The 13,382-nt window shown below is 38.1% G+C and overlaps 1 protein-coding gene across 2 annotated transcripts in view; it reads right to left on the minus strand.

Moving 5' to 3' along the window:
• LOC136767369 (junctophilin-1) overlaps positions 1–12,548 on the minus strand; it is a 52,383-nt gene extending 39,835 nt beyond the window's left edge. The window contains exons 1-2 of one of the 2 annotated variants that reach the window (XM_066721142.1): positions 11,838–12,548; positions 4,716–5,478 (exon numbers count right to left, since the gene is read on the minus strand). In XM_066721142.1, coding sequence (XP_066577239.1) covers positions 4,716–5,478; positions 11,838–12,216 — 1,142 coding nt within the window. In that variant the 5' untranslated portion in view covers positions 12,217–12,548. The remainder of the gene's footprint in view (positions 1–4,715; positions 5,479–11,837) is intronic. The other variant, XM_066721139.1, reaches the window with a different exon arrangement.
• Between the last annotated feature and the right edge of the window lie 834 nt (positions 12,549–13,382).

Consider the following 13,382-nt stretch of genomic DNA (forward strand, 5'->3'; position numbering starts at 1 on the left):
CGTAGCTAATTCTCTCTTTCTGTCTCTTTGTATATGCAGAAAAGTAAATCTTAGTTGGAGTTCTTGCTAATGAAAATCATACACTATCTAATCCATAGTTTATTAAATTTGATAACACACAAATCAATACATTGAGCATCCGCCTGAATCTTTTAGTACCCTAACATAATTAGCTGGTTAAGTGTATTCATATATTGTATGCAAACTATACAAATGAATGTGTACATTCACATTAGGATGCTCCTCCTTATCTGAGGAAGAATAATAGTATTAATTTAAAGTAAATGTGCACAGTATTTATTACATATACCCACGGCGATGGTTTCATACAATTACTTCTGTACTTGCTATTAGGTGTGAGGTGGGATAAAAAATGTCATTCTTAAGGTTTACTCCTAATTATCTGAAATGGTTACGAATTATTGGATATATAACACACTGTCTTTGTAGGTTTAAATAACAGCAAATTTAGCGCCTGCACACACTTGCTAAATTTAAGCAGTGCATATTCAGCAGGAGGTATTCTCTCAACATTCAGAGTCAATAACATATTCAACAGATGTCATGCCAATCCTATCTCTGATTTCCACTAAACATACACAGCTCTGTCTGGAATTATATTTAATATTTTGTTTCTGCTCATCAATTATATAAGAAATACCACCTAATAACCATTTTGGCTTGGGTAAAAAAATGTCCTATAGTCACACAAGGTACTAAATACCGATCTGGACCAACTCATCATACAAAACAAACAAACAAACAAAAATAAATAAATAAATAAGAATAATAATTATATATATATATATATCAATCAAAAGACTTGAGAATTAGCAGCACACTCTTAAATCTAAAGCTCAAAATCTACTTATTTCCAACAGTTTTCAATTATTCAAATATATCTGGTGAGCCTATACTTTTCCATCAAATAAACATATATATCCTCTTTGAATTTATTTTAAAAATGTTTACAAGACTTTATACAATTTGAGAAAATCAGCAATACTAAAAATACATACATTTTGTTCAGAAAACATTAATTTATATCTAACGGAAAGGCTTTTGGGGTAATACAATTTATAGTCATATATCAATCATGCGAAGTGGTAGCAATAATGTGGTGGCCACTCCTGAATAGGATGAATGCCAAACGGATTCCCTCACTTATCTAAAATTGCAGGCCACAAGCAGTACCCACATACAGACACTCATTGATAGCTGGATCACCCATTCAATTGCTTTATTATTATAATTTTTACATAAAGGAACTGTTACTATTTCAATCAATCTTCCATTAAATCAAGGATATTTTGTGTCTCTTTTTAGCAGTTTGTTTTAAAATTCTGAAATGCTATAATACTGTAATGCATCTATCTGTGCTATTAAACAGAGAGAGAAAAAATAAGTCTGCTTAAGAATCGATTTGCAGACATGCTCTATAATCAGACATGCTTTGCCCGTATTTATGCATTTGCTTTACATATATTAGGCTAATTGTTCAATAATAGTAGGAAACATGAGGTTAGGAAGATGTTTCTGTGCTTACCTGCAAAACATGCTTTGAATTTCTTACAGAGCCCATATTTAGAGATTTGGACAGATTTTTTTTTTAAATGACTTGCTTCAGGAGCCAAAGAAGAATAAAAGGGAACATTGGGATGAGGTGTGATTCCACTGAGTGAACTCAGATTAGTTTTATTAGAAGCATCCTGTAGTAGATCAGTTTCTTTTTAAAATGTTCATATGGGTGCTCTTATCAACATTTTAATTTTCTAAAAGGCTTAACCTTCCACGCAATACAAAAGCTACATTTGATAGCACTGTACCTTTTTTACAAGCACATTTGAACAGTATTAGAAAAAGAAGAGAAAATGGCTCTATGGTATTTTTTAAATACCACTTTAAAACAGAATCCAGAATCATAGATGTTTTCTTCCCACTCTAACTTACAACTTTGCCATCTGAACAGGGCTTTTTAATTAGCCTAATTCATAACTACTATGCCAACTCAGTAAGATTTGACCACACCATTAGCATGTGAAAACGTCTGCACAAGCAAATACACTGAGTAGGGGGGTTGTGAAAATTGCAGCTGTTTCAGTAACATACTTTTAATTTTAACTACCTGACTACTATTTTCTCCAGGACTGTTATTTTGGGACAGGGGAGAAGTGGGAGCAAGGGGTCCATCCTCAAAGAACTTAAACTGAAGATCAATATCAAAGAAGCATTTAAGATACAAACTGGAAAGACGAAGAAATAGAACACAGCTATATATATTTTACCATTAACCCCAAATGGCGCAAAGGAGAGAATTATTGCAAATATAGTGTATTTGTTAGAGAAAATGTACAAGGCTTACAGTTCTAATTAGGTGATTTTGTTAAAGAAAAAATAATAAAAAGTGTAATTAAGATATGCATCACAGTAACTGTGTAAAGCATGTGGTTGAACTTGAAAGCTCCAGGTTTGGGTTTTAGATCTCCGATTGAGATAATACTTCCTCTAGAGCAGCTACATGCTATACAAAACGTGTTAACTATGTATTGATTGGATGATCACCATCAAGGCTGTACCTCCAGGCCATGGGATAGCTCTCTCCTGCAATAATGCTCTGACAAAAGCATAACCAGTACAAACGTTTAAGTCCTACTAGTTATTAAACTACTCACGACTTTGTCTGAGAATAAAATGTCTATAACCTAGTGTTCATACTCAACATACTGCACCAAAATATGTTTGTTTTTACTCTCTGAGCACTTTCACATCTGCTCCAGTTCTCTGAAACTGTGATCAAGTGGCTTCAATTCAATCAATACAATCATAATGTACCCTCTAAATGAAGCTTATGCAACTGTTAGTTGTGACACTATTTTTTTAACAAATGTCATTTTCAATATAAATGTGTTATAATTACTACATATATCTGTATTTATTTAAACAATGGAAACACATTTGAAAAGGTTAAAGCATGTGCAAATAAAAAAAGTGAAAACAAACGTTTAACTATATATATCCTTATATGTAGATATATACATACAGTAGTATATTGTAACAAAGCTGAGTAGCACTGATGAAGAATGTAAAGTAAATATAGGCCTATTGTGTCATCATATAAGATGTACTGTAACTACACTCAATTTTTAAATGAAAATGCATATTAACATTAACGTATTTGACCTAGCTGTCTATAGGAACATTAACTCAAAAATCGTACAGAAAGCCAATATATGTAATTCAATGTGTAAAACTCTTGGGAAAAAATAACTATAAATACATACACATTTTGTTTGAGTTTAACTGGTATGACAGCAGTATGTAACAGAATAATTCCAACTCATAAATATTCTTATTGCAAGATATTACATAAGATGTTGAAAACTATGCCTTGCTGACACAATGTATGGTTTGGCTTCATGGCACACATACATTTACATTAATTCCCCTTAAACATTTGAGAGTGTAGCTACCAACTCAACTCTCCTCTTGTGCAATCAAAATAATCTGAGCTGCAGAATTTTTCAAATCATTTCAAAAAGTTGCCCTCAACCTATTACAGTAAGTACTGCAAATCCTTTAATGGTGGAGGTTATGGACTTTGCTGGTCCATCAGAAAATCATTCAGCATTATCTCATTGGTTTGTGCATGATGGCTATTATTATATTAAACATTTTCAAATGTGACCACTTCCAGGAGGCTGATGCAGAAGCTGGTTAGGATAATCTCTTATATTGTCTCACTAATGATGCTCAGATAGCCATTCAAAATGCACTGCATGTGTGGGCTCGTTAGGATGGGATGCTTGTGTAAGGTAAATTCATGGCAATATTTTGTGTGTACGTGTGTGAGAAACAAAACAAAACATGAATTGGATATTATTTATTTAATACTGTCTCATATAGGGAGAGGGAGAAAGAGAGATATAGTGTGACAGAGCTAGGCTGTGCCTTTAAGAAATGGCGGATCCTAGGAAAAAGCTTCCCAGAACCCTACACTATCCCTACAATTTATTAAGGGATGGAGCCTAACATTATAAAAGGGAGGCAGTTAAGAGCTTGAGGCAATTGGTGGTTGGCTGTGCTTGTGGATGGTTCCTGCCTGGGAGCGCTTCTGGAGTCTTCCAGCATCAGGCAATTGCTGTCAAACTGCCTTGGTTAGGTCTGGAGTTGGTCTCTACACTGCTTTGTTATCAAGAATTTTGCTTTAATGTTATTTCTCACTGTGGATGAGTAATAGTGCCATCTTAAGTAGGGTATTTGTGTTTATTAACATCTATAAGAGACAGTTCACCCTATCCTGATATATGTAGCTTGGCCAAGATGGGTTCTGGCCAGCCTGGGGTTTCTTTGGTGAAAGAAAGAATGCTTTTCTCGAACATCTGATCAATATCTCCGCAAGATTTTACGTGGCCTCTCAAGAAGCCAAGAAATGACACTCATGGAACTTTATCTACGTTGCAAGTTTAAATTAAATTACAAACCATTAATTATGTCGACATTTATTTCTGTTGTCCAAAAAACATCACTGGACCCCCAGAGGGGTGAATCTTGTAGGTCTGAAAAAACATTCCAAAACAATAGCATTCCCTGCTCAATCAACATGTTGCAAATACATTTCTTAACTGAAAGTCAAACAGTCCCTGCTACATATTTTTGGGCCTAAACAATTCCATTTTCAAGTGAACTTTAATATGCAGAATGTACACTCTACTTACCTTGAAGCTGCTATTTCCACTTTTGTTCTTGCAATAGCTGCTGCCCGCTGTGCTCCTTCCACAGCTCTATCCACTTTTTCTTTAGTTTTTGTGTTTTTAAGGGGAATAAGCTGCTTCCTAATTCCACGCACCAAAACATTGTTTTTGTACTTTCCTTCTTCCTTTGAGCCATCTGGAAAAATTGTGCACCCATACCCATGCCTCTTATTATTCATCCACTCTCCCTCATATTTCATTCCATTAGAGCGCTCACTGACACCAAAGCCGTTGCGCTTATCGTTCTTCCATTCTCCCATGTACGATTCGGTGGTGGTGGCATCAACATTGTCTTCCATGGGGTAATACTCATCGGGTAAGTCACCATCCCCAAAACTTATTGTAGAGTTGGCATCGCTAGAACTAATGCGGCTCATAGTTGCGTCGCTCCTCACTGAACTGCGTTTGCTTGATATAGATGTTCGAGACTCCGATTTTCTAAGCTGTTTCAGGCTGCCTAGAAGTGACCCTCTTCTGAAAAGTCCCTTTTTCTTTCCAGTCATTACCTCGCTGTCACTGTGAAAGTTCAGTACAAAGCCCCCTCTTGTTCCAGCAGGGGTGTCTGCTGTAATGTCCTGTAGAACAGTGCCATTGCTTTGCTCACTGCGGAGTGAGGCTAGGGAGGTTCGAAGTGGCGAACGAATTACCGTAGCCATTCCGTAAGGCACACTCTGTCGCACACCGTATCCATGTCGCATTCCTCCCATCCACTGCCCCTGGTATGTACCTTTTAGAATAACAAAGAATCAGAAGTATTACTGGAAACTCAACATTTTGAGTATGCAACACAGCTCAAGCATGCATAATTGCTGAAAAACAGTAGTCCCTCTTTAAAGAAATAGCTGATTTTAAAATATTTGTGAGTTTTGAAATTTTTGAAATTTATCTAATAGACATCTTCATTGGTCATTTAAGTAGAGTATGGTGGCAGGATCACATGCCCATATTTAGTTGCCTTTAAGTTGTCTATTTTGTCTCTCAATTCCTTTTCACCTATGGACTGTCAGGCCCATCAGATGTAAAGTAACTTCTCTACAAGGCTTCATATTAAAAAAACAACAACAAACATACCTCTTAACAAGTTCTCTAAGGACTTGATGTCTAGAAATGCAAGCTATATTTTGTATACATACTTCATGCTAGTGACAATGTTCTTGCATAATGATCTACAACACCCAATTAAAAACAAATCTCACGTAACATATTGCTTTTTAAATACGAGACTAAGCCAGTTGTTGATGAACGAAGAAGAGACTTTGTAGATATTGATACTCTATGAAGGTAATCATGACACTCAGTTCTTACGGTTCCATTTGAAATATAGGTCCCCAACCTGTCTATGGAAACCAAAGAATCACATAAAATAGTTTTGGTTACCATTTTAGTGTTTTGCTACAGAAATGTGTATATTCCATTGCTTTATAGTGATTCTGTTTAGACATAAATGTTTTACTCCTGCAATATGTGCATTAGATGGAAGGTAACTCAATGTATATTAACCCATATCTAAGTTTGTATCTGCATAAAATGATATTGAATTAAAGTCATAGAGGAAACCACTGTTTTAGTTTCCACAGGAGCAGGGTCAGCTAATAGTCCCAATGCCCCACACTTGACCATCTCAGTTTTCTTGAAAAAGAAGGAAAAAAAAACAGGTCTATTTTAGGTCTCTAGATCATAGGTTTCTCTGAATATATGAATCTACGAATTTACTTTTACATATTTTAAGTTAAAAGATATCACATAAAATGGACAGTAATCCATTGAATCGCAAGATTGCCTATTAATTGTAAAGCCATTTTTCTAGCCACTTTCCTTTCAGTATAAAGTAATGCTTTATCAGAACCATCTAATGAAACACCTCAATTACATGAAACATTTGGATGAGGCTTATTTTTTTTTGCTGAGGTTTATATTTGACTCAAAGGTATTGAGCTAAACCTACAGTGAGGGAAAAAAGTATTTGATCCCCTGCTGATTTTGTACATTTGCCCACTGACAAAGAAATGATCAGTCTATAATTTTAATGGTAGGTGTATTTTAACAGTGAGAGACAGAATAACAGCAAAAAAATCCAGAAAAACGCATTTCAAAAAAGTTATAAATTGATTTGCATGTTAATGAGGGAAATAAGTATTTGATCCCCTATCAATCAGCAAGATTTCTGGCTCCCAGGTGTCTTTTATACAGGTAACGAGCTGAGATTAGGAGCACTCTCTTAAAGGGAGCGCTCCTAATCTCAGCTCGTTACCTGTATAAAAGACACCTGTCCACAGAAGCAATCAATCAATCAGATTCCAAACTCTCCAACATGGCCAAAACCAAAGAGCTGTCCAAGGTTGTCAGGGACAAGATTGTAGACCTACACAAGGCTGGAATGGGCTACAAGACCATCGCCAAGCAGCTTGGTGAGAAGGTGACAACAGTTGGTGCGATTATTCGCAAATGGAAGAAACACAAAATAACTGTCAGTCTCCCTCGGTCTGGGGCTCCATGCAAGATCTCACCTCGTGGAGTTTCAGCCCAGAACTACAAGGGAGGATCTTGTTAATGATCTCAAGGCAGCTGGGACCATAGTCACCAAGAAAACAACTGGTAACACACTACGCCGTGAAGGACTGAAATCCTGCAGCGCCTGCAAGGTCCCCCTGCTCAAGAAAGCACAGGTACAGGCCCGTCTGAAGTTTGCCAACATTTTAATGATTCAGAGGAGAACTGGGTGAAAGTGTTGTGGTCAGATGAGACCAAAATCAAGCTCTTTGGCATCAACTCAACTATTTGGAGGAGGAGGAATGGCCCCAAGAACACCATCCCCACCGTCAAACATGGAGGTGGAAACATTATGCTTTGGGGGTGTTTTTCTGCTAAGGGGACAGGACAACTGCACCGCATCAAAGGGACGATGGACGGGGCCATGTACCGTCAAATCTTGGGTGAGAACCTCCTTCCCTCAGCCAGGGCATTGAAAATGGGTCGTGGATGGGTATTCCAGCATGACAATGACCCAAAACACATAGCCAAGGCAACAAAGGAGTGGCTCAAGAAGAAGCACATTAAGGTCCTGGAGTGGCCTAGCCAGTCTCCAGACCTTAATCCCATAGAAAATCTGTGGAGGGAGCTGAAGGTTCGAGTTGCCAAACGTCAGCCTCGAAACCTTAATGACTTGGAGAGGATCTGCAAAGAGGAGTGGGACAAAATCCCTCCTGAGATGTGTGCAAACCTGGTGGCCAACTACAAGAAACGTCTGACCTCTGTGATTGCCAACAAGGGTTTTGCCACCAAGTACTAAGTCGAAGGGGTCAAATACTTATTTCCCTCATTAACATGCAAATCAATTGATAACTTTTTTGAAATGTGTTTTTCTGGATTTTGTTGTTGTTATTCTGTCTCTCACTGTTAAAATACACCTACCATTAAAATTATAGACTGATCATTTCTTTGTCAGTGGGCAAACATACAAAATCAGCAGGGGATCAAATACTTTTTTCCCCCACTGTATAATGAGGCAAATTATATAGTGTTCCTTTTATTTGACTTGTTAATTTAGTAACTGCACAGAGGTAAATGCATAGTGGTGTTGCTATCCTAGAACAGAATGACTATACAGCAATCTGGGGAATGCACAGTCCAGCAGGTATCCCAGCTCCCATTAAATCACTAACCTAGTTCAATAGGATGCATTAAGACAATTCAAGAGCTTTGGCCAAACCCTAATAAGACTTTGAGGAATGGAATATTATAATGCATTTAGATTTGTCTTGACCACCCCTTCACAAACACAGACACACTGTAGAATAGCCAGGGAGTTTACTGTTCGGTGACGATGGAGGAGTGCAAACAACAGATGCTGGGAAAGTAGTTTGAGCCCCATATTTATATGTGCTCTGGTTGCGATCAGGGTCTAACCCTTCTCCTGGAATTGTGTTTACAACTACAATAATTAGCTGAATTTGTAAGTACAGTGTCCAGGTGGAATTAAAACCTGATAGCACGGTGGCTCTCCAGAACCAGGATTCAGTATGCCTGCTATACAGACATTATCATTGACTGGCATTTAAAAATGTATAGATTGTAAATAAATAAATAAAAACGCCAGGAATCTCATCTAGCGTTTTAAATGTTTTTAACTTCTTCCACTTTAATCAATACCTATGATTACCCTCATAGAATATGAAAACCTACCCATTCAGCATCTTACCAGATTGCAGACTGTTACTTAAACACCGGCAAACACAGGGCTGGGATTTGTTTAATTGCTTTACTCAAATTTCACTATCATCATTGCTAAATTTAGACTCAAACTATATAACATGCCTATACAACTATACAATGTCATTAATAAAAATATAGATTTCTTATGTATATGTATTGTCATGTAATAATATACCCAGGTTTGGAGTGTGTAGTCATCAAAAGTCATGATTTTTACATCATTATGATGTATAGAAAAAACAATAACATTCGAAACCCAAATCTCAAATAATAACTTACTCTTTATTAGGATGTAGAAATAATATACTATCGTTTAAAGTTTAATGGGAAGAAGATACATTAATAATAAAATCCCAAAATAGACACTCTGGTGAGAATCTCAGTTTTCTATCATTGACAACCAGTCGATTAACACCCTCTAGACCATAAATCTTTGCACTTTCTATGGAGCTGGAGATGCTTCCCCTTGCTTGATCTCCTGCATTGTCTTTCATATTGTCTGTTTCCATTGAGGGTTCATTTCACATGAAGTGATGACAAGTGTGCCTATCTGGGGGAAGGGCTCATGACAAAGCTTTCTTTGATGGCTAACAAGATAAATGGACCCTGGGAAGGACTGAGGTAGAACTATGTATAGGAGTTATACAGGCTATATATACATATAGATTATCTACCACCAATTTCATATACAAATATAATTATTTCCTTGGATACAAAATGCAAAATATAGCCTATATTACTGCAAGACCATCGGTCAGTCACTGTAATGTATCGGTAAGTGATCCTTTTGCTAAGCATTGGTATTGGTTATCATTGAAGAGGAATTTGCTGACATAGATTGTTTAGAGGCTGTCTCTCCTAACATAAAAGCACTACAGCCTTGGAAACTTTGATTTCATATTAGAGAACTGAAAAGCATTTAATTACCTACATCTAGTTTTGTTGGTCTGTTTGCTTGTTTCTTTCTAATCCAATAAGAGTTTTGAATCTCTGTTGCAAATTGGTCTGAAAACACATATATTCACTAAAAATGACATTCCCTCACAAATTACATTTAATAATCAAGTTTCTAAAGCAATGTCTTTAGCAACCATTTTAAACTAAAACTAAATGCACTTATATTAAAGCTATATTGCTTTTCTTTAAATCAGCTTAACTCAAAGGAAATGCCATCTGACATATAAATGTTGCATGCACTGAAATAGTACTTTCTAAGGTTTCTCTGTCAAAAAGGAACAAGTTATTTTATTTGGCCCTACCCAAGGCTAATTTAAATACACACTTCCTTCTCCCTCTATTTGCATGAGGTACTGGAAAAGTGGGTGTTCCCCCACATTTCCAGGAAAATATAGGTAAACAGGGACGTGAACCTGTTCTTTCAATCCATTCTTATGTGTGTTTTGGTACAACAAATGAATTGTGTAATTTAGTTAGTCATATGTTTTTCAAATAATAAACAGGGCAATTATGACAAAATTCCACTCTGGAATAAACTGGTAGGGACGGTACTTGACCTAACTTGGTCTAGGGAGCAAATATGTGAAAATGAAAGCCTTCAAAATTATAAAAACAAACCTACAAGTTGTAATGGGCCTTTTTTGTTTGATCATATTTGAATACTAACTCCAGTCATATAAAATAAAAATAACATACACTGCCACCTTTTACACAAACTGAGGCACAAAAAAGCACAGATGAAAAACAAGAAGAAGAAGAAGAAGAAAAAGAAGAAGAGGACAACATGAATTGGGTTTGCCATAAATCTGTGCCTCAGGACATGTGTTGATTGGGAAATCCAGACTGAAATTGAATTTACTTTTACCCTTCTTTAGTCTATTAATTTCTTGTCCCTTACTCTGAGATGGAATACATACATCCAAATTTTTACTGAACTGTTGGCGTTATTAGCTAGCTCTTATGTGTCGATATATGCATTTGTATTACACGTAAAATGGTGACAAACTGTCCAGATATGAGCTGTATATTAAACATTGTGCTTCCACTTCCCTAGGTATTTTACTGTAGCCTATGCGTTGAGCTATCTCTCCAGCTACAGTCATCAAACCAACAGGCTGCTCAAAGTCTGATGTTTCGCCTTCAGAGTTTCAATCCCTATAACTTTCAATTTCTCCCACAGGAACCCAAATCTGCTTAAAGCCATGACAAAAATACAAATGCTTTATATTTCGGTGGGGAAGCAACCAAACGCAGATCAATGCGAACGGTCTGAGCTGGTTTAAAACGAGCTTGAGTTTAAATGTTGCAGATGTAACTATTATTAGCCGTGACCTCTATGAAAGAGCCCTGCGCTGACCTGTCCAATATCAATAACGTACAGTGCCACGGTAGGCACTCATTAAAATGGCTGGGCTACATATGTAATATATCATATAACTACTCATCGATTCTGTGCACTTTAGTTTACAGTTTATTTGTATAAAATAATGTAAATCCCCAGCCTGCTCGCTACATATTAGTTACAATAAATACACAAATAAACTTTTGACATGTGTGACACAACTGAACGCAGCAGTGGCCAAACTGTCACCTTTCTGTCATTATTAATGGCTCACCGATTATTATTATTACAGAGACACGAAAGGTAATTATTGACCATTCAGTGTGTGCTAAAATAGCCCCCCACCGACGTCGTTGACACAATTATCCTTACTGTACGGAAACCCTGAATTGCATCTACCTGTGCAGCACTTCCTTCTGTATTGCACCATTTCTGCTCGTTTTGCCGATGGTGTGGGATATGCCTGTTATGTCCCCCTTCCACCGTCACAACACACCACAGCAAAATGCGAGAAGACGGTGCAAAAACATACCCATGCCCACATCTCTACCCAGGTGAATGAAAGGACTGCTTACCCCCATCTCCATAAGTCTCAATCCCATACCCGTCCTGCAGACCATTACTCCATGTGCCATCGTACCTCGCAGGGGTGTTGAGGCTTTGCCGGACCCCATAGCGACCCTTAAAGCCATGGCTCCACTCCCCGCGGTACATCCACTTGCCCTTCGTCTCCACGCCGAGCCCGTGCCTCTTCCCCTGCGCCCAGTAGCCCTGGTACATATTCCCGCTGGGCCAGGTGTACACCCCTACTATCTCAAAGCCGTGGGACCAGGACCCGGAGTACTCGCCCTGGCCCTTGGGTCCGGTGCAGATGCCATGCCCGTGGGCTTTCCCGTCCTCCCAGCCGCCGCAATAGGTGCCGCCATCGTCGAAGTCGAACCGTCCGCCCGTCATTCAGAAGAGGGGTAGAAATGAAACCACTCGCTGTGTACAGACGCCGCGATGTTGTATTTTTCCCACGGGGTCCGCGACCAAAGGATGTGAAAAAGAAGGAGGAAAAGCTGCAGAATGATGGAGCTGAAGAACCGGAGGCTCAACCGTGCAGTGTTAACGTGTTCATCAATGTGTGCCTGTGGGTGAATGCGTGCGTGTGTGTGTGTGTTGGTGAGTGGATGGGAACGGGGGGGATGAACAGTTACTGGAGCTGCTGCTGCTGCTTCTGGTTTGTTTTACGACTCCCCCTCTCACTCAGAGCTCAGGGAGGGAGAGAGAGAGCAGCACAGAGACAGTCCTCACATAGGAGAGACATGGCCCAGGCCTGACGTCAGCCGAGAGCGCCTCCCAGCCGCACTCCTTCACTGGTCAAGAAGGTGTGTGATTATACCTTTTCAAGTGCCTTGGGGATTATTAAGGAGAGGTGATAGCACAGTGGGGAATGGCATGCTGGAAAGTGGTCAAAAACGTCATGTGTAGCCAAACGGGAATATGTTCACAGTGTTGTCTACATGTAATCATGATCATGTAGAATAAAGCACGTGGTAGTGTTTTTGTATTTGTACTTTTTTAATTTGTGAATTATTTCGTTGTACTTTATCATCATCCGTTGTTTATTTCAGTTATCAGTAATGCATGCCTTTGTATATTATTGCATTTACGAAATGTATGTCTTTTATTGCTTCCACAAATGTATGTTACCAGTTATAGATACCACCATATCATTTGTGTTGGTTTGTAATAAACAGATGCCAGCAACCTGCCCCCTATTCCCATACACTTCATTCCCAATTGGGCCCATTTATTTGGAATTTGTAACTTTTCAAATATGTTATGAAATGTTGAATTATATATAACTAATTGGACATTATTTGTTTTATGAAAATCATAATTTAGACATTAATGTTTGTATATCAGCTGCAGCAGCAACTTATATCGATCCACTGCTGGATGAAAGCTTCCCCAAGATGTTTCCACTTGCATCGATCTATATTCCAAATCACGCCTGCAAAATGTATTATTTAATCTTCCCATATTTTATGTGGTCGTCTTCTGGGTCTCTTTTCATGTCTTGGGATCCATTTGATAGTTTATGTTGTCCATCTTTGATCTGTTCTTCTTGACAG

The sequence above is a fragment of the Amia ocellicauda genome, chromosome 2 (genome assembly GCF_036373705.1).
Source record: "Amia ocellicauda isolate fAmiCal2 chromosome 2, fAmiCal2.hap1, whole genome shotgun sequence".
Taxonomy (NCBI): domain Eukaryota; kingdom Metazoa; phylum Chordata; class Actinopteri; order Amiiformes; family Amiidae; genus Amia; species Amia ocellicauda.